General features: G+C 31.0%; 1 protein-coding gene across 1 annotated transcript; it reads right to left on the minus strand.

Annotated features, from left to right (window-relative positions):
• Nucleotides 1-7,128: 7,128 nt before the first annotated feature.
• Nucleotides 7,129-22,320, minus strand: LOC134697393 (spartin-like). Its single transcript, XM_063559649.1, has 7 exons — nt 22,172-22,320; nt 17,001-17,781; nt 16,199-16,420; nt 14,948-15,142; nt 11,814-11,975; nt 9,263-9,353; nt 7,129-8,355 (listed from the first exon to the last, which is right to left on the minus strand). The coding sequence occupies exons 2-7, from the start codon at nt 17,761-17,763 to the stop codon at nt 8,142-8,144; spliced, it is 1,647 nt and encodes a 548-aa protein (XP_063415719.1). The 5' UTR covers nt 17,764-17,781; nt 22,172-22,320; the 3' UTR covers nt 7,129-8,141.
• Between the last annotated feature and the right edge of the window lie 887 nt (nt 22,321-23,207).

A 23,207-nucleotide genomic window follows, 5' to 3' on the forward strand; every position in this document is an offset into this window, starting at 1 on the left:
GGCATATTTTATGAAGAACAGTCAATTCTGATGGACAAAAAGTACTCAAATGATATGACGGTTAATAATGTGTATCAAAATAAATCAATAACTGCATTCTTATTCCACAAAAATAAAAGTTTTGGTATTTTAAATCTCATTATATCTCAATTCTGATTAGAAGACTTGCCTGAAGATGGTAAAAATAACTGATTTCAAATAAAATAGCATCATTTCTAATAAAAAGAAGACTAATTTTTGTTATTTTTAACAATGCGAAAAAAATATTAGTATGATTTCTCTGACACTCTTTTAATTTCATGAAAACAACTATTCTAATCTATAAAAAGTACAAAAAATCCAATGGCGGTCAATAATTTTTAGTAAAATGAAGAAATATTTGCATTTTAGGCAAAGCGTACAAAAATTAAATATTTTTTTCCTTAACGTAGGCATATTTTATGAAGAACAGTCAATTCTGATGGACAAAAAGTACTCAAATGATATGACGGTTAATAATAGGTATCAAAATAAATCAATAACTGCATTTTTATTCCACAAAAATAAAAGTTTTAGTATTTTAAATCTCATTATATCTCAATTCTGATTAGAAGACTTGCCTGAAGATGGTAAAAATAACTGATTTCAAATAAAATAGCATCATTTCTAATAAAAAGAAGACTAATTTTGGTTATTTTTAACAATGCGAATAAAATATTTGTATGATTTCTCTGACACTCTTTTAATTTTCATGAAAAAAACTATTCTAATCTATAAAAAGTACAAAAAATCCAATGGCGGTCAATAATTTTTAGTAAAATATTTGCATTTTAGGCAACGCATACAAAGATTAAATATCTTTTTCCTTAATGTAAGCATATTTTATGAAGAACAGCCAATCTTGATGTACAAAAAGTACTCAAATCATATGACTGTTAATAATTTGTATCAAAATAAATCAACAACTGCATTCTTTTTCAACAAAAATAAAAGTTTAAGTATCTTAATTCTCATTATATCTCAATTCTGATTAGAAGACTTGTCTGAAGATGGTAAAAATAACTGATTTCAAATAAAATAGCATCATTTCTAGTAAAAAGAAGACTAATTTTGGTTATTTTTAACAATGCAAATAAAATATTAGTATGATTTCTCTGACACTCTTTTAATTTCATGAAAAAAAACTATTCTAATCAATAAAAAGTACAAAAATCCAATGGCGGTCAATAATTTTTAGTAAAATGAAGAAATATTTGCATTTTAGGCAAGGCGTACAAAAATTAAATATTTTTGTTCTTAACGTAGGCATATTTTATGAAGAACAGTCAATTCTGATGGACAAAAAGTACTCAAATGATATGACGGTTAATAATGTGTATCAAAATAAATCAATAACTGCATTCTTATTCCACAAAAATAAAAGTTTTGGTATTTTAAATCTCATTATATCTCAATTCTGATTAGAAGACTTGCCTGAAGATGGTAAAAATAACTGATTTCAAATAAAATAGCATCATTTCTAATAAAAAGAAGACTAATTTTGGTTATTTTTAACAATGCGAATAAAATATTAGTATGATTTCTCTGACACTCTTTTAATTTCATGAAAACAACTATTCTAATCTATAAAAAGTAAAAAAAATCCAATGGCGGTCAATAATTTTTAGTAAAATGAAGAAATATTTGCATTTTAGGCAAAGCGTACAAAAATTAAATATTTTTTTCCTTAACGTAGGCATATTTTATGAAGAACAGTCAATTCTGATGGACAAAAAGTACTCAAATGATATGATGGTTAATAATGTGTATCAAAATAAATCAATAACTGCATTTTTATTCCACAAAAATAAAAGTTTTAGTATTTTAAATCTCATTATATCTCAATTCTGATTAGAAGTCTTGCCTGAAGATGGTAAAAATAACTGATTTCAAATAAAATAGCATCATTTCTAATAAAAAGAAGACTAATTTTTGTTATTTTTAACAATGCGAAAAAAATATTAGTATGATTTCTCTGACACTCTTTTAATTTCATGAAAACAACTATTCTAATCTATAAAAAGTACAAAAAATCCAATGGCGGTCAATAATTTTTAGTAAAATGAAGAAATATTTGCATTTTAGGCAAAGCGTACAAAAATTAAATATTTTTTTCCTTAACGTAGGCATATTTTATGAAGAACAGTCAATTCTGATGGACAAAAAGTACTCAAATGATATGACGGTTAATAATAGGTATCAAAATAAATCAATAACTGCATTTTTATTCCACAAAAATAAAAGTTTTAGTATTTTAAATCTCATTATATCTCAATTCTGATTAGAAGACTTGCCTGAAGATGGTAAAAATAACTGATTTCAAATAAAATAGCATCATTTCTAATAAAAAGAAGACTAATTTTGGTTATTTTTAACAATGCGAATAAAATATTTGTATGATTTCTCTGACACTCTTTTAATTTTCATGAAAAAAACTATTCTAATCTATAAAAAGTACAAAAAATCCAATGGCGGTCAATAATTTTTAGTAAAATATTTGCATTTTAGGCAACGCATACAAAGATTAAATATCTTTTTCCTTAATGTAAGCATATTTTATGAAGAACAGCCAATCTTGATGTACAAAAAGTACTCAAATCATATGACAGTTAATAATTTGTATCAAAATAAATCAACAACTGCATTCTTATTCAACAAAAATAAAAGTTTAAGTATTTTAATTCTCATTACATCTCAATTCTGATTAGAAGACTTGTCTCAAGATGGTAAAAATAACTGATTTCCAATAAAATAGCATCATTTCTAATAAAAAGAAGACTAATTTTGGTTATTTTTAAAAATGCAAATAAAATATTAGTATGATTTCTCTGACACTCTTTTAATTTCAATAAAAAAAAAACTATTCTAATCAATAAAAAAGTACAAAAATCCAATGGCGGTCAATAATTTTTAGTAAAATGAAGAAATATTTGCATTTTAGGCAACGCGTACAAAAATTAAATATTTTTTTCCTCAGCGTAGACATTTTTTAGGAAGAACAGTCTATTCTGATGGACAAAAAGTACTCAAATGATATGACGGTTAATAATGTGTATCAAAATAAATAAATAACTGCATTCTTATTGCACAAAAAAATAAAAGTTTTAAGTATTTTAATTCTCATTATATCTCAATTCTGATTATAAGACTTGTCTCAAGATGGGAAAAATGACTGATTGCAAATAAAATAGCATCATTTTTCATAAAAAGAAGACTAATTTTGGTTATTTTAAACAATGCGAATAAAATTTTAGTATGATTTCTCTGACACTCTTTTAATTTCATGAAATAAAACCTATTCTAATCTATAAAAAGTACAAAAATCCAATGGCGGTCAATAATTTTTTAGTAATATGAAGAAATATTTGCATTTTAGGCAACCCATACAAAAATTTAATATTTTTTTCCTTAACGTAGGCATATTCAATAAAAAGAAAAACAATTTTGGATATTTTAAACTATGTGAATATATTTTGTATTATTTCTTTGACATTCTTTAAACTTCATAAACAAACCATTAATTTTAAACTTTATACAGTGAAAAAATCAAATTGTGGTCAATAATTTCCATTCAAATGAAGAAATGATTGCATTCTGGTTCAACAAAATTAAAAGTAAAAAGATACTTCTTCTTCAAATATTAAAATTTTATACAAAATTTGTCATTAAAAGGAATTTAAAGCAACAGATTGAAATTGAAGTTACAATATTTTCAAATATGAGAAGAAAAATTTGCATTTTACGCAACGCGTACATAAATAAAATTTGCATTTTACGCAACGCGTACATAAATTTAATATCTTTTTCCCTAAAGTAAACATAATTTATGAAGAACAACCAATCCTGATGAACAAAAAGTACTGAAATCATATTGCGGTTGATAATTAATATCAAAATATTAAATAACTGCATTCTTATTCCGCCAAATAATAGTTTAAGTATTTTAATTCTTTGTATATCTCAATTCTAATGAGAATATTTATCTCGAGTTTTTTGAAATAACTGATTTCAAATGAAACAGTGTCATTTTTTAAATAAATAGATTTGTTTTGGTACTTTTAAACAATGCGGATGAAATTTAAATATGATTTTAATATCTGAAATTCTTTTAATTTTATGAAAATCGACCTTTTCTAAACTATAAAAAGTTCAAAACTTCAATGGCGGATTATCGGCATTTTCGTAGGTAGAAGTTCATGTTAACTGAGACATATTATGTATTATATATGTTTCTAATGTTTACAATATTTAATACAAAACTATTAATCAACAGAAACAATTTAATGCTTTAATTAAGCATCTAATATAACTGTTATACTATTTTTACTTTTTTATTGCAACCAAATTAACATGTAAATAATGGTGTCTTCGTCGAGGTCCGCGTTCATGGATCTTAAACACTGTTGAGTTCGGTTTACATAAGAATTTGAAATATATACGTATCCGTCCGATCCGTGCATAAATTTGATTTTCTGATCGATCGATGACCGTTGTCACGGTAACTCCCACATATGTTATATGACTTATCTGACGGATCCTATGGGTCACCGATCATCGATCAGTCATCGATCAGTCAAACATCCGTCACCGATCATTCACCGATCAGTCAAGTTCACGTCAAACAGTAACGCCTAAGGTTGCAAGTACTGTACAGTAAGAATATTTAGATTGACAATTAATCATAGTAAAAATTAAACTACCAGTTCTCTAGACATTTAATTTTAATAAGCAACATTTAATGTAACAGTTTAATAAATGCATAATATATATCACAGATAAAGATATTCAATACACAAAGAATTACATACTGCATCACAATAAGCTAACATTATTTCTTAAGTCTTGTGAATCATTTTCATTCTTTTGAAAAACATCAACAACTATATTACAGTGAAACCTGTCAAACAGAACCCAATGTATACCTATAGCTATTCAAACAAGACTCTTACCTCAGGAAAATAAAAAAGTAACCTCAGTAATCAGAACACCTGTTTAAATATAACATAAGTTTCACAGGAGGTCTGGCCTTGAAATCATAAAACTTTCGAGTTAGTTTTTTGTACTCATACTCCAAAATCTACCAATCAAAATGCTGGATTTCATGTTTTGAGCATGATTTTTGTGCTCCCAGCACTGAGGAAAGTTTCATGACTTCAACCCCTGGTTTACACAGGTTTCACTGTTAATATATATTTATTCAATTCAATACGTCTTTTTGATTTCTACCTGTGGTAATTATGATAATGTCAGAAAAAGACAACAATGTTTACATCAATGAAATATGACAATTCTGATTCACCTTTAACAATTTGCTGAGAAAAAATGAATTTTACCAAAGTAACACGACATGTTAAAGTTGGAAATTTTGTTTTACATGTTGAAGTAAGTTAAACTTTATTTCGATTTGACAAACAATTGAAACCGGAAATAATGTTATTAAAGATTCTATAATTTACTAATCAAAGTATGTATCACAGAAAGAAAGGTTGGTGGGTTAAAATGTGGATTTCTGTATTTTTGGATTGCTCTATGATCCTAACAGGGGCTGAGTATTTTTATCAGTAAAATGTTATATATATATATATATGTATCATTGTCATGATGAAAAAAATAGGTTGAACAATTTAAGAAGTGTGTTCCTTAAGGGCATACGATACAGTTTTGATCCTGTATTTACAAGTTCATGAAAATTTGCATATAGGCTATTTTTTACCTGATTAAATCAAATATGTAATAAAAAACATACCTTCATGTGCTACTTTTTGAGTAAAATGAGGTCGAAATTTTGTATATTTGCTCAAAATTCAGATTTGTGGCCGTAATTTCTTTTTCGGAAGAAACACATAATTTTTTTGTTATAATAGATAAACACAAATTGTTTTGGGTTAAATAATCGGTAATTTCTGTATTTTTTAAATATCTAAAAAAAATATGCAATTTTTTATTCAGAAATAACTCATATTTATCAAATGTTTATGTATTGAGGAAAAAACGTTATTTTTTACTGCATGTTTATCAAAATTAAAAAAAATCCTCTATTTACAGTTTTATAAAATTTGGATCACATAATCTCCCTGCAAAATGAAACAAAATGCCGTTTTGAAAAATAGGGTTCCATGAACTCGTTTTCAAATTAAATCAGTTTGAATGATAAAAATCAGTCGAAAAATGCATCTTTTCCCGATATGTCACAGTTTGACTTCGCGAAAATAACAAATTACGTTAGCAGCGTCATTACCTTCCCTGTAACTGTATCGTATGCCCTTAAGGCATTACTCAAGGAAAGTATATTAAAATTCTATAAATTCCACAACAAAAACAAAAATCACAGAAGTAGGTGGGATCTAAATACTGTGAACCAACTTATTTTCGTGACCTTCGCGATTAGAAAAAAAATAACGAGAATATGAATTGTCATGAATATGTAAACATTGGATCTTTCCTTATTAAACTTCATCAAGAAAATTAGAAAATTGCGAAATTAAATAGCCGCAAAGTGGTCAAGAAAGGGTAAAACATGAAATATAGTATCCGCGAAAATAAGTTGGTTTACAGTATAGATTTCTTAATAATTGGATGACTCAGAGCTACTGACAGGGGCTTAGTAAATAAATTGATTGATTGATTTATTGATGTTTGCTTTACACTGCTTCAGCAAATATAGGCTATATTGCATGTATATTTATGTGTCATGAGCAGTGTAAAAAACAATCTAAGAAATTGTAAGTAGTCACTACTTGATTTGAAATCAGCTTAAGTACTCACTGAATTGTTGTATTATTATTAATTTGTTTTGTACTATTGTTAATTTCATATATCTCTGTCTTGAACAACAAAATAGTTTTCAATAAAAGAAAGTTAAAATGAAAGCTATTTAGTCAAGTTAATAATACATATATTATAATAATATGTAGTTTTGACAATGATTCTTTGAAATAATTTCCTGTTACTACATAACAAACATGATTATCAAAGTACAGTGTAACTTGTCTTAATTAAAGCAACCTGTCTGTACAGAGAAATTTATAAACAACTGAAGCCTGTCTATAGCGGATTCATGTACACAGAACTTGGGGGGGGGGGGGGACCTCCTATGTAATGACTGGTAAGGATGAGCCGCTGGAATAGGTCACTATTTCATGCTTCATGATATATGAAAAGGGTGAGAAATTCAGATTAAATATATCAATAGGTTATCACTTGCTGGATGTATTATAAGTATCTGAAACAAATCAAATTTTATTTTATTTTTTATGCGGTTAAACCTCAGTCGTAAATGCATCAGCTATTTGTCAAACCAATTAAACTCTATTTATTCAATGTGGTATTTCCACTGAGGTTAGATATATATGCAATAAATCCAATCATTTTGACATTTCCACCTAATTAACATTGAAAGGTTTGCATACATGAAACATTTGAAGAAATTCCATAGCATAGTGTTAGCGTCCTTCAAGAGGCAACGACAAATCAGTTTTTAATCAATGTAAACTCAGTAAAAGTGATACTATTTGAAGTGTTACTACATTTATCTGATAAAACAATATTTATTGTCTTTTCAAATTGAAATTTCTTCATAATTAAAGCCGTTGAAGTTATAAAAGGGGCAAATAGAGGAGTGAAGAATTTATTGGAAAAGCAAGGTGTGATTATTGCGACTGCGTTGCATCTAAACAAAAACGTAAAATGAGCGGGACCTCAAATTTTTTGTAAACTCTAATGTACAAGAAGATGAAAAATATCCAAATATATCTATAGGTCTGTTTTTTATTCATTAATATATGACAAGGTATATATTTTTGATAAACCAAATATATGAAAAGGGTGGGGTACTTGATGTCTCAGCTGCTCACCCCTACCCCAAAAAATATGAAGTGGCACCCCAGAGACACGGAAATATGATGAACACAATGAATATTCTTCAATTATTTCATTTGATTAAATTGTTAACCTATCAAAATCTTCTGTGTATAAATGAGGGATTCAGTTCAGAACAGTTTGACTACACAAGTTTATTTCTCATTGCATCATCCTCCCCCTTTAGCTGTAATGGAGGAACTTGGTTTGAATATGCATTTGTCAATAAATATTTGATTGTCTTTACATTTTCACTGACATACGATTCAAGACTTTTTAGTTTGTGTAACAACTGTAGAGTCTGTTGGTTTAGTTTTCCTTCCTTCGTTTAAGTCCATTATCAGGGCCTTGCCTGTTTCTTTCGCTGTCCTCTTTGCCACAGCCTTGATTCCTAAATTGTCCACATTATTAACAGTCAACACCGTGTTACCAACAGCATACATTCCGTGCTCCGCTAACAATCCTGCCTGACTACCATACCTGTAATAACATAAAAACAAAATGGAATAGTAAAATGGAAGACACAAATTAAAGCAAATTAAGTTTATGATATGGACAAATTGAGTGGTAACTTCAATCTAAATAATAAGACAACATTTGACCTGTAACAATGGGCAAACAAATATGTATTACGTTAGGAATATGTCACAGGGGTTTTTCACACGTTCCATTTAGTTAATAACATTTGAATTTGTCATTTTTTTGCTGGGAATCAAAGCCTTAATTAAAAATCATTAAATCAATTGAACAAAGACTATAAATATAGATGCATATTTGTTTTTCCATCATTTTTTTGTACATTACCTAATTAGGCCTTAGTTTTCCTGTCTAAAAATTGTTTTACATTTGAGTTTTTGGGGTCTTTTATAGCTGACTATGTAGTATGGGCTTTGCTCATTGTTGAAGGCCTATAAAATGTATAGATGATAATTCCTGTGTCATTCAGTCTCTTGTGGAGAGTTGTCCTCTTGGCAATCTTACCACATCTTTATTTTTATATGTAGAAGCTAAGAGATGCTTTCACCACAACATGCACAAAAATTCCTTCATAGAATAAAGGCCTCAAATTCTAACTGATAAAGCTCCTAGTTGTTGTATCAAGTCTTTGTGGAATCTGATATAAAGAACTATTTACAAAGACCATAGTATTAGTCTTGTATTATTTTAATTTTAGTTTCTTGTGTACAATTTGGAAATTAGTATGGCGTTCATTATCACTGAACTAGTATATATTTGTTAAGGGGCCAGCTGAAGGATGCCTCCGGGTGCAGGAATTTCTCGCTACATTGAAGACCTGTTGGTGACCTTATGCTGTTGTTTTTTTATTTGGTCGGGTTGTTGTCTCTTTGACACATTCCCCATTTCCATTCTCAATTTTATAACTTACTTGTAGTCCACCAGAGTAACTGTTTCATTGGTGAGGTTTCTACCGAGGGCCTTGGCTGCCGCTTCTAATGTCAGGTACACAGCACTGAAACCTACATGATAAAATATTCAGATTACATTTCATGTACACTTTAGCTGTATAAGACTCTTTTTTAATATTTAAAATGTGGTTTCAATTTGGATAATTTCATGATTGAAAAGAAATGTGTAATAAAAAGAACATGTTGATTACGGAAATCAATCACACAATATAACGATGAGAAAACAAACATTTAAGATATAAACTTTGATGCATCATTTACCATTAGAATAATTTAGATCTGCTCAAGTTACACCCACACTTGTAACAAGTTTCTGCCCTTTCAAACCAACCACAATTATTCCCTTCATTCTAGTTTAACCTTTTAAAGATATAAATCCAAATTGTTCTCACAAGTTCAATCTATACCTAATCTGAGATGGGTCATTATCCCTTATTTGCCTGAAATTGAGGATATTAAAGTGACTGAGTTTAACCATTTATGTTGATTTGGATAGTAGAGGACCATAGACATGATAGAATATATGTGTAATAAATTGCTTCACCGAGCGCAGCTGGATACGACCACACAGGCCCAACCCTGAACAGTTGGGGCAAAATTGGACACAATATTCGCACTTGAAAAAGTTCTGAATTTTGATTGTAATTAAATATTTGACACATAATAGGTTTCTGACACAGAATAACTGTAGTCAAAGAACTTATATGATTTGAATTTATAATCAACTTTTTGCTATTGTGCAAAAAACCATGCTGTTGCAAATTGACACCCCTCTCCCCCAAAAAAACCAATAAATATATAAAAAATGTACCCCCCTTTTTTTTTATAAACTTTTGTGCAATACACTATGCTATTGATAATTGACTCAACCACCCTTTGGCAAAAACAGTCAAAATCTTAATTCAAATTTCCAATGGAGTTTGCAACCATAATAATCCATTTTATAATTTAGAAGCAGTGTAAGGGAGGTAATCCAAACTTACCATTTTACTTAAAAGTAAAACCATGTTTTCCCCCCTAATTCCTAAACGGTTTGAGCCATAACCCCCCAAAGCCAATCCTAACCATTCCTTTTTTATATGGAACCTTGTGGTATAATTTCAGAGAGCTCCATACACCTTTCCACAAGATATTGTCTGGAAACTAGAAAAATGCTTATTTGGGCACCATTTTGGCCGCTAATTCCTTAGCTGTTAGAACAATAACCCCCTAAATTTATCCCAACATTCCTTATGTGGTTATAAACCTTGTCTTTAAATTTCATAGATTTCTATTTACACATACTAAAGTTATTATCCAGAAACCAAATGTCTTCGGACGATGACAATTACAGCGTGATACCAAGATACAACTGCAAATTTTTAAAGGTTATATAAAAGCTATGAGAAAAATTTGTAAGGGTTCTGCGGAACCCAGTGTCTCGCCTACTTTTGCTGTAAATCGCAGGCTCAACAAAAGTGAGGAAAAAAATCAATAAAAATATTCCTCTTGATACTATCTTATGATTTAAAGAAGCTTCTGTCCAAGTTTGGAAAAAATCTAGGATAGTTAATGAATCTAAAATGTTTTGAAAACTTTAACTGCAGACTGTATGTAATGTTAACTGGAAGAAAATTTAAGTCCATTTAAAAGTAAAATACAGAAAAATGGAGTTATCTTTTTACAAAATTTACTTCTGGATACTATCTTATGATCATAAATAAGCTTCTGTCCAAGTTTGGTACAAACCCAGGATAGTTTAAGAAAGATGTTAAAATTTTAAAAACTTTAACCACAGAGTGAATGTAATGTTTCCCCGCAGAAAAACTAAGTCCATTTAAAAGTAAAATACGGAAAAAATGGATTTATTTTTTTACAAAATTTACTTCTGGATACTATCTTATGATCATAAACAAGCTTCTGTCCAAGTTTGGTACAAACCCAGGATAGTTTAAGAAAGTTTTTAAAATTCTAAAAACTTTAACCACAGAGTGAATGTAATGTTTCCCCTCAGAAAAAACTAAGTCCATTTATAAGTAAAATACGGAAAAAATGGAATTTCAATTTTACGAAATTTACTTCTGGATATTATCTAATGATCATAAACCAGCTTCTGTCCAAGTTTGGTACAAACACAGGATAGTTTAAGAAAGTTATTAAAATTCTAAAAACTTTAACCACAGAGTGAATGTTATGTTTCCCCGCAGAAAAAACTAAGTCCATTTATAAGTCAAATACAGAAAAAATGGAATTTTATTTTTACAAAATTAACTTCTGGATTCTATCTATCTGTCCAAGTTTGGTAGAAATCCAGTATAGTTTAAGAAAGTTATTAAAATTTCAAAAACTTTAACCACAGAGTGAATATTTGTGGACGCCGCCGACGACGACGCCGACGGAATGTAGGATCGCTTAGTCTCGCTTTTTCGACTAAAGTCGAAGGCTCGACAATAAAAATCTACCCAGATATCAGCCTCAATATTTACCTTTGAGACTTGCACCAGCTTAACTTAAGATATAAACAATAATTACCTATGAGACCTGCCCCAGCAACATCAAGAACACCATCTACTTTAGATTTTCCATCTGAAGATTTTCCTTTGACTGAATCAGGAAGTAGTTTTTCACCATGTTTCTTTATGTGTGGTGCTAACTCCCTCCCTACTGCCATTGTAGCTTCTCCAAGCATCTTCACTGAAACAGAATTAATTGAATCATTTATACAGTCAATCCCTTTTAAAGGCAAATCAGACTAAAAATAAAAGAAGAATATGTCAAAGGACACAAATTTCCCTAATCAAGATATATGCAATTTTCTAAGTTATAAAGGGTCATTACTCTAAAATGGAAGGCAAGTCTCTGCCAACATTGGAACTCTGTATGTGTGTTGTGGTTCTTAGCATTGTGTAGGAGTTTCATAAAATTTGCATGCAAACTTATGTGAGTGCAAAACTTGATTGGAGAGAAAGATGGACAAACAGAAACACAGGCCAAGGATATCACTGAATGCATGCCTCATCTATGAAGGGGGCATAAAAAACCAGATGCTCCACAGGGCGTAGCTTTATACGACCGCAGAGGTTGAACCCTGAACAGTTGGGGCAAGTATGGACACAACATTCAAGCTGGATTCAGCTCTAAATTTGGATTGTGATTAAATAGTTGACACAGCATAGGTTTCTGACACAGAATGAATGTGTTCTAATGAACTTAAAATTTTTGTTTTCTCTTAGAGCAATTCACTATGCTGTTGAATATTAATCCTCTCAAAAAAATGTTTGAAGAAATTTTCTTTTTATTTATGAAATTTCAAATGAGAAAAATTGAACCCAATTTTTTAATCACATCCCCTTTTCCCTTATTCCAAAACTAATCTCAATTAAAATTTTCTAATGGAGTTTGCAACAATAACTACTCATTTAAATACATCATAAAATATTAAGATGTAAAAAAACTGCTTGTTATCACTGAATGGTAAAGATTATTCAAATTTTTCAGTTGGTAGTAAAAAGTGAATTTACATTGTATATTGTATATAACAAAGATTTAAGTTGATTCTGGACAAAGAAAGATAACTCCAATTAAAAAAAATTCTTGCAATAAGATATTTCTTGCTTACTATTCTGGACAAAGAAAGATAACTCTAATTAAAAAAAATATTTGCTATTTCACAATATTGTGAAATTAGATATTTCTTGCCATTGCACAATACTGTGCAATTGAAAAGACTTGCTATTGCACAATACTTAATATAATAATTTTAGATCCTGATTTGGACCAACTTGAAAACTGGGCCCATAATCAAAAATCTAAGTACATGTTTAGATTCAGCATATCAAAGAGGCCCAAGAATTTAATTTTTGTTAAAATCAAACTTTAATTATGGACTCTTTAGACCTTAATGTAGGCCAATTTGAAAACGGGACCAAAAATGAAGAATCTACATACACAGTTAGATTTGGCATATCAAAGAACCCCATTTATTCAATTTTTGATGAAATCAAATAAAGTTTAATTTTGGACCCAGATTTGGACCAACTTGAAAACTGGGCCTATAATTAAGAATCTAAGTACATTTTTAGATTCAACATATCAAAGAACCCAACCGATTCATTTTTTGTCAAAATCAAACTAAGTTTAATTTTGGACCCTTTGGACCTTAATGTAGACCAATTTGAAAACATGACCAAAAGTTAAGAATCTACATACACAGTTAGATTCGGTATATCAAAGAACCCCCAATTATTCAATCTTGATGAAATCAAACAAAGTTTAATTTTGGACCCTTTGGGCCCCTTTTTCCTAAACTGTTGGGACCAAAACTCCCAAAATCAATACCAACCTTCCTTTTATGGTCATAAACCTTGTGTTTAAATTTCATAGATTTCTATTAACGTTATGTTACGAAAACCAAGAAAAATGCTTATTTGGGTCCCTTTTTGGCCCCTAATTCCTAAACTGTTGGGACCTAAACTCCCAAAATCAATACCAATCTTCCTTTAGTGGTCATAAACATTGTGTTTAAATTTCATTGATTTCTATTTACTTAAACTAAAGTTATTGAGCGAAAACCAAGAATAATGCTTATTTGGGCCCTTTTTTGGCCCCTAATTCCTAAACTGTTGAATCCAAAATTCCCAAAATCAATCCCAACCTTTCTTTTGTGGTCATAAACCTTGTGTCAAAATTTCATAGATTTCTATTAATTTAAACTAAAGTTATAGTGCGAAAACCAAGAAAATGCTTATTTGGGCCCTTTTTGGCCCCTAATTCCTTAAATGTTTGGACCAAAACTCCCAAAATCAATAACCAACCTTCCTTTTATGGTCATATACCTTGTGTTAAAATTTCATAGATTTCTATTCACTTTTACTAAAGTAAGAGTGCGAAAACTAAAAGTATTCGGACGACGACGACGACAACGAAGACGCAGACGACGACGCCAACGTGATAGCAATATACGACGAAAATTTTTTCAAAATTTGCTGTCGTATAAAAACTAAAACCTTTTTTTTACAATTATTGGTGTTCAATCATCATGAATGCCTTTCATGGCCTCTACTGCTGCTTATCCTTTAAGATTCACACTTATATCATTCAACATTTTATTCTGAACTATCCAAATTGTATATGAGTATTAAGTTTTCCATAAAACATTTATAACAATGTAAAACATTTATTCAAATCATAAAACGTTTAAAATAAAGGCATGGGCTCAATAATATGTAGCTAAGTTTTGTGTGTATTATAGTCTAGACGCCATCTAATTAACTATTGAGTAAAGCATCAGTTGACTTCCAAAGACCTCCAATGGTCATATAACTAAACAATACAAAACTTGCATTGAATCAATTCATCATCAATGTTTCTTAGCTGAATTTGACATTTCATTTTGAACCATACTGGCTGCTATTTTTATTTCACTTCCAATAATGATTGAATAAAAGAAATCATGTTTTAGATTTTTATATATTTCATAGCTAGTGTTCCTTTAAAATAACTTGATTCTCCTCTTAGCAAATGAACATATACATGTACATACCCACATAAGAACTGACTTTGACAACCGTGTGTGTCCCTCTCCTTACATACTGGTATACATACCCACATAAGAACTGACTTTGACAGCGGTGTGTGTCCCTCTCCTTACATACTGGTATACATACCCACATAAGAACTGACTTTGACAGCCGTGTGTGTCCCTCTCCTAGCATACTGAACTCCTTGTATAACTCTGGGATCAATTTCTTTAGCTCTTTCCTCAGGTTTTAATTTCTCTTTAATTTTTTCAGATCCAACTTTTATATAATGACCAGCTTTTTCTGCTCCTTTTTCAATACCCCATGTTATCCAACTTGATGCTGAAACAAAGAAAATAACACTTGTCTACAGACTGACGAAACTCCTCAATAATTGTCTCTATAAAGAATGGATAAGTGTTGGTCGTTAAAAAGATACCACCAACCAAAAGGTAAAATAAAGTTAAATTTAAGTTTTTAGATTAATTCCATCAGTGAAAAAAGATAAGTAAATTAGCCAATTTAAAGTTGTAGAAATTAAAAACACTAAGCATGCTAAGGAAACAATTGAATATAATTTTGAGGAGTCTATTTTAGCGAAAGATTTATGAGGCACTGATTATAGAAAAGAAACCATGGTTATTGACAAAAGATGAAGTCTTATAAGCAATGGATAAAGGAGTATGTTCGATAAGGTCATAAAATGGCCCCCTTTTTTAGCGTAAATTTCAAATTCGGATTTATTGACCAATATCACGATAAATTATAGCTAATACATTGACTAGATAGGATATGAGCCATTTTGTTGAAAATTTTGCGTTTCTGTGTTTCATTATGACGCCACAAGTTGAACTCATATTGATTTTGAAAATGGGTAAATTTCCAAATATTTTTTGACAGGAACATGAGGAAACATAGAGCGCATACATGGACAACAAAGATCTTTTAAAATCATGTTTGTGAACACATTTCACATGTCTTATTTGAGTATTAAGCTTGTCTACATCTGCACTCTAAGTTTCAGGGTCCTTCATTTGGTTGAAATCCAACTGATTATGTCAAATTTCACCGAAATCCCTTATCTTGACCTTTTTGGGATGTAAAAATCAACGTGTTAGAATTAAACTTTGACAAAAACAGCTCTGGTTAAGGCAATTTAAAACAATTATTGTCTTGTATTCATGAACTTTATAATTGGGGCCAAATATGGCCCTTACCGAACTTACTCCTTTCAGTATTGGTTGGGAATTTACTCACCATGTGGCTATGATGTGGGTAAATTCTTATATATTTCAGATTTTATCAAAATAACATTGTATTGTCAGAACCTCATAATTTTGAAATAAAATTTGAGAAATATTTCCTACTTCTTGTTTGAACTGACATAAAATAGCTTACCCACTGCGATCCCTTTTGATATTTTAGCACTGGTAGATTCATCATCTTTAGTTTCTTCTTCTGACGGTATTACCTCCCTTTCTTCAGGGGGTGCTGTGGGTTCTCTAATTTCTGCTACAACCTCTTGGTCTTGCATCATGGTCATAGAAGATAAAACTGACTCAAAAACATCTTTGTCTGTTAATGACATTGTGTCTGGTAACATTAAACCTACAGCTGATCCTATAAATTAAAAGTGGTTTTTAAAGAATTAAAATATGTAATTATATCATTTATAAACATGATAAAGTGTATTATTCATCAGATGAAAGTCAATAAGATATCGGCTAATCTTAGATTCTTTTTGTAAAATAACAGTACATGATATAATAGCACAGTTGATCCAGACTACATTATATCAACTACTGGAAAACAAAAAAGCGTATTTGCTAAATTTTAGCACTGTCAATGTGCGGAATTCAAACTCACAACCATATTGTTGACTGGCTAGTGATAGTGTACAACTACTTAGACCACTTAGCCCCGGAAATGTTATGAATGTCATTTATGTCTTACTATGCGTTAAGGGTTTCCCTCATTGTTGAAGGACCTACAGTTATTAAATTCTACATCATGTGGTCTCTGGACATTGCTTGAAGAGAGTGTCTGATTGGTAATCATACCACATCTTCTTATTTTTAACTTTTATTACCATTGCTTACAAATAATTCTTTCCACAAATCTTATTTTTCAAAGTGTACCAAAAGTATTAAGTGCTAACTTGTCTTGTTTTTCTTTTCTAAATAATATAATTGATATTTACCTGGTCTGTCTGTTGTATCAGGGAAGACATAAGCCCCATTGGTAGCCTTTAAAGCTGGAGAGGCTCCTGGCTGTAAGGGGTACACCCAACTATTCACTTGTAAAAAGGCTGGAGGGCGCTGACCAGTTCTAACAGTTGGTTCACTTATAAATTTGAATATTTTCAGTGAGCTTGGATATGATGGAGCACTAACGTAACCTTCTGGTGTTATAAAGAAAATCTGGACACCATCGGGAATATTATATATCTCTGTAGCGTCAGCATCAAAGACTTCTGACGATTCATCACTCATAATAGAATCTCCAAGGGACTGAAACGCTGTGTCACTAATTGATGACCCAGATTCTGACATCACGTCCTCGTATGACGGAGGTTGATTTAAATCCATCGGTGTAGTCGGATGTCTAGAATGTACGTTCCTTTGGACTTCTATACTCTGAAGCCTATATTCTATCTGAAGTTTGGTTTTTGTCATTTTTTGTTGTAATAATTTAGCGGAGTCTTTTTTCTCTTCTATAGCTTTTAGTTTCTCACAATCTATAGCCAGACCTTTGTCTAAGAACTGTAATCCAGCTCTATATTGATTGACTGCTTCATCAAAGTTTTCACTCTCGTCGGCCGACAGACCTTTCTCTATATGTTTGTAAGCATTGTCATGGTAAGATTGTATTGTTTTAAAGTCGGTTTGATCTGCCTGATGGAGGGACGGTGGTCTAGGTGGTGGAACTCTGTCACGAGGTCGAGCATCAGCACAAGTGGCCATGTTGATGGTTTTTTGATCCTGATAAAAAAAATGAAGAAAACTAGGGAATTTTGAATAATTTCATCCAGTCAGTCATTCAGTGTTGCTCATGTTGCTGGCATTAAACTTTATAAACAATTTAAAAATTGTAGTTTTTTTCTAGTACATGTATATATAGATTCTTACATTGATACCAGTGGATTATCGGATTTATCCAATCGAGATAGTTAAATTATCAATTTTAAAGTTCGAGCCGCCTCGGCGAGTACTTTAAAATTTAAAATTTAACTATCGAGATTGGATAAATCCGATAATCTACGAGTAACTATGTAAGAATCTGTTTCTCTAATGATTAAACAGACATTTTCTTTTTTTGTTTACCGAAAATCCCCTTCGAGTGCCTTTCACATTGCACGAAGTTGTCAATTTCATTAACACCTGTTATCATATTTTGGTTCATCCAGTCAGCCAAAAAGGTCATGACCCTTAAAATCTTCCAATGATCTTCTGAGATCACCAGCAACCACACGTTGATTATTTTTTTTTATACAATGGGTTCGAAAAGGGATAAATTTCCATAGAATTAGAGAAAATTTTTTATATGTATCAATTTAAATTTATACTGTAACAGTCAAAAGCAAAAGGCTATGTAAAATTTAAAAAAAAAACCCACATTTATTGTAAAGAAGACCCTTTAGTCATGATAGTAATATAAATTTTTGTTAAGCTTACATTTTGTTTGAAATCCAGCTTTTGCAGTTAATTTTTCTGTAAATCTAATCATATGATATCCAGCCAAATTAAATATATTATACAATATTCAAATAGTTAAGGACAAGGGCAATAATTAGGGCAGTCTGTTTTTGAAGCAACACAAAATTTCATTAAATTTGCAATGTTTACTTTAAACCACAAACATGTAATTTGGATCTATCTGTAAATTATGTTGGCCAGTAACAAGTATTAGAGTATAACATGTATAATGGCAGCGTCAAATTAATTAATGCCCATTATTGTCAATAAAAAGTAGGACAAGCATATAGTTCTTTGGGAATAAAGAATATCCATGAATCATGTTGATCTTATACATGGTGCTAATACCTGTCAACTGACCCACATGTACATGTACTGTGGGTCACACCCAAGAATTTTAACTCTCACCAGGGATTTTTCCAATTTTTACAATTCTTCCTGAGGACAGACAGTTAAATAAGCTGTGTAGACTGTCAAATTAAATGACCCATTTCAGTGAATGGCTTTACTTGACAGCTTTGGTGTTAAACACACTGTAAAATAACCCCAATTACCTTAGCTTTAGATCATAAATAATCTGTATTTCACTGGCGGATCTAGAAATTTTCATAAGTGGGGGCCCACTGACTGCCTAAGAGGAGGCCCGGTCCAGTCACACTTCAGTGATTCCCTTTATAAGCATCCAATTTTTTTTCCAACAAAAGGGGGAGCCAGGCCCCCTAGCACCCCCTAAATCAACCTCTGTATTTCAAAGTTGTTTTACAAGCAATTTGAGCTACTTCCCCTTCATTTTCACCTCTCACCTATGTTATATTTGGTAAAGAAAGATTAAATCTAAAATAAATTGAATGCAAATACATAAATCAGAATATATATCAAACAAAAATATTGAAAATTCTGAGGGGCAAGGCTAAGCCCTCAATGTAATGATTGTCCCTTTTATGAGGGTACATTTCAAGTGATAAAAAATATCTTTTGGTAAAAATCACTTTCATCATGTTCATGATTTATAAGTGACAAGAATGTGTCCAAAGTACATGGATGTCCCACTCGCACTATCCTTTTCCATGTTCCATGGACCGTGAAATTGGGTAATAGTCTAATTTGGCATTAAAATAAGAAAGATTATACTATAGGGAACATATGCACTAAGTTTCAAGTTGATTGGACTTCAATTTTATCAAAAACAATTAACCTTGACCAAAAACTTTAACCTGAAATTCCCACTTTCATTTTCTATGTTCAGTGGACCGTGAAATTGGGGTCAAAAGTCTAATATGGCTTAAAAATTATAAAGATCATATCATAAGCGACAAGTGTATTAAGTTTCAAGTTGATTGGACTTCAGCTTCATCAAAAACTACCTTGACCAAAAACTTTAACCTGAAAAACTCTGACTTTCATTTTCTATGTTCAGTGGACCGTGAAATTGGGGGTCAAAAGTCTAATTTGGCTTAAAAATTATAAAGATCATATCATAAGCGATAAGTGTATTAAGTTTCAAGTTGATTGGACTTCAGCTTCATCAAAAACTACCTTGACCAAAAACTTTAACCTTGTAACGAACGGACACACATATGGAATAATGGACGAACGAACGGAGCCACAGACCAGAAAACATAATACCCCTCTACAATCATAGGTTGGGCATAAAAATGAGCAAATATCTATATTAATTGAAGAAACTTTACTCAAAGAAATATATATCGAAGACTATCTGGTATTATATTAGGGAGCTACCATTTGATTTTTATGGGGGGGCTAGGATGAAATTTGAAAAAAATAGGCAGGACCAAGGATCCGGAAATTTTTTCACCTAATTTCGGTCATTTTCATACAACTTAAAAGTTGATACCCCTTTTCAAAAGATGATTGCCAAAATCACATTACTGCATGAGACTCATTATGAGTATGCTCATACGCGATCGTCATGTTCGTAGCATCAACAAACTTGTTTCACTGTTGCATCGCATTTACTTCATGATTTGTCCTACCATTTTCCAAAAATTGATCAAGGGCAATTAAGGGAAGGCAGCAGTTTAAAAATAAAATGATTTTAATGACTCAAAACGATAATATTCTCAGTAATCGCTTACGTTTCTTTCGATTCTGAAGTCAAAATTCAAACCGGATGTACTGCGACAATACTAAAACGAACAATTCAGGACTCATTTCCGGGATTAGTTTTGTTAATCCAAATCACAGGAAATCATCAGCTTTTTAATAAATTATCTTTAATAGTGTAAGAATATTAATTAAAGTAGTTGCACTGGCTTTATTTAGGATAAAATTATTTAAAATTTACGATTAATTGTCTAAATCTGTGGAAGAGAATTTCAAGCATGCATATTACATAGTAAACAAAGCACGTGTGTTAGAAGTAAAAGCAAAAAAATTTCTACAAAATTAAACCAAGTTTTAATTTGATTTTAAATCATAATTGACAATTGTCTGACTTGTTGAGTAATTAAATATTGAAGCCAGTTGGTATGGAATTTTTATTTCTTTATAATAAAAGTTTGGAGCTTGTGATTAATTGCCAGTTGTGAATTACAATGAATTAAAAACACAGGTAAAGAGATTAGCAATCATTAGCCAATAGCTCCCCGAGGCAATAATATAGTTATTAGGAGGGCCCTCAGGATTATAACACTTTATTGGAGTGGCAGTTTAATTACAGGAAGTTGAAAACTAAACAAAAATATGTTCAAAATGTCGATTTTGAAAGTCGATCTCAACGAAATGACCGAAATTATTAATGTAGAAAAATAAAATTTGATCTAAATCCCAATTAAAAGTTTAGGACATTATAGTTTCAGTTTAGGACATGACTGGCAAATATGACCGATACCGGACCCTTGGGCAGAACAGGAGTTTTGAGTAAAAAAAAAGCAGAATGAGACACTTGCTAAAAAAAAAGGAAGTCAGGATGACAATTTATATAAAAAAAGTCAGGATAAACTAAAAAAAAAAAAGCAGGACCGGATAGAGTGAAAAGAAAAAGAAAAAGGCAGGACAGAGATTACAATTAAACAAAATGCAGGACAAAATTTTTCATCCTAGCCCCCCCCCCCCCCCCCCATAAAAATTAAATGGTAGCTCCCTTAGTCCAAATAATTATGACATCTGGCAAGGCTATTTTATTTTTTTCTGGGACGCCTTCCTACGACGTTGTAGGAAGGCGTCCCAGAATTTTTTTTTAAATAGCCTTGCCAGACGTCATAATTATTTGGACTAGTATTATATGGTCAAAACTGAATTTAAACATGTCCAAGAATTTTGTAATAATCATAAGAGGGCATACCTGCCAAGTTTTCAAAATGCCTGCCATACTCACAAAATTCTTCAAGGGGGCCTTCAAATAAAGCATAATGTTGTTTTTTAGCTTCTTCATACATTTATAAGCCTCCTTTCATTGTAAAATTAATTGTTTTATTAAAATTGTGGACATAATTGCTCTTTAAAAATTTCAATTTGGGAGCCTCCATGGGGGAAATCTCCCGCAAATAGTGACAGTTGGCAGGTATGAGAGGGTTATATCTTCTTTAAAATTAAAAATAATTGGACCCCTCTTTATTTATAAGCATGTTGAGACCTCAATAGACAATATTGTTCCAAATATAATGAATGTCTCCCCTTTAAAGATATATTAGACTGAAGATGGTATTTGACTTACAAGAAAGATAACAACGTTCTTGACACACTGACGAATGTCTCACTATCTAACTACTGTCTTGTGATATGACGTGAATGTAAATAAAAATGTGTAAAAGTCAGGAGATCTAAGGTGATGTCAACAAAAGTTGGAAAACCCCTTTTCCCAATTTTGGGTTAAATTTCCAAAAGAACAGGATTATGCATGGAGCGTAAAACATAAGTAAGAAAACAAGATCCTGTTCAGATTGTTTCCTGTTGGAACCATTTGAAATACAACTAAAGATTTAAAAATAATAAATATCTCGGAGAACAAATTACACCAAACCAAATATTAACGTTTACAGCTGTCATTTACAACACCAATATAAATACAAAAATAAACAAAGACAAATATATGTGGACATATACAACTAAGCTCAAGCATGCATGCATGCATGAGCTAAACAAATGATAAAATAGACACTAGAAATTATTCAATATATTTTTTAAAGTAGCATCTTGGAGATCTTGGAGCATAACTGTAACTAAAACCTTTGCAAAAATATTACAAAGTATATTGAAGGATAGAGTTGACTCTGTATTTAACAACATACAAAACTCCCTGCAAAGAGGCTTTACAGAAGGAGTATCATCACTATGTGCAGCATTCCTCACATCAGAAGCAATCGAAGAAAGTCAGAAATTAAAGATACTGCTGATCTTAGTAACTCTTGACGCAGAAAAGGCATTTGACAAGCTAAACCATGAAATACTATTCAACAAACTGTACCATTATGGAATAAAAGGAAAACTCTGGATATTACTGAGAAACTTGTATAAAGGAATGAGCATCAAGGTTAAATGGGAAGGGCAATGTACAGAAGATGTCATGGTTCTACAAGGAATTCAACAAGGTGCAAAACTATCTACAACGCTATATAAATGCTACAACAACGTCATACTTGATAGCATATTAAAAAGTGGACTTGGAGCATGTATTGGTGATATACAAGTCCCTGCACCAACATGTGCCGATGACATTGCTGTCCTGGCAAATAGTACTGCAGATGCACAAG

This window comes from Mytilus trossulus, chromosome 14 (assembly GCF_036588685.1).
Source record: "Mytilus trossulus isolate FHL-02 chromosome 14, PNRI_Mtr1.1.1.hap1, whole genome shotgun sequence".
NCBI classification, from domain to species: Eukaryota; Metazoa; Mollusca; class Bivalvia; order Mytilida; family Mytilidae; genus Mytilus; species Mytilus trossulus.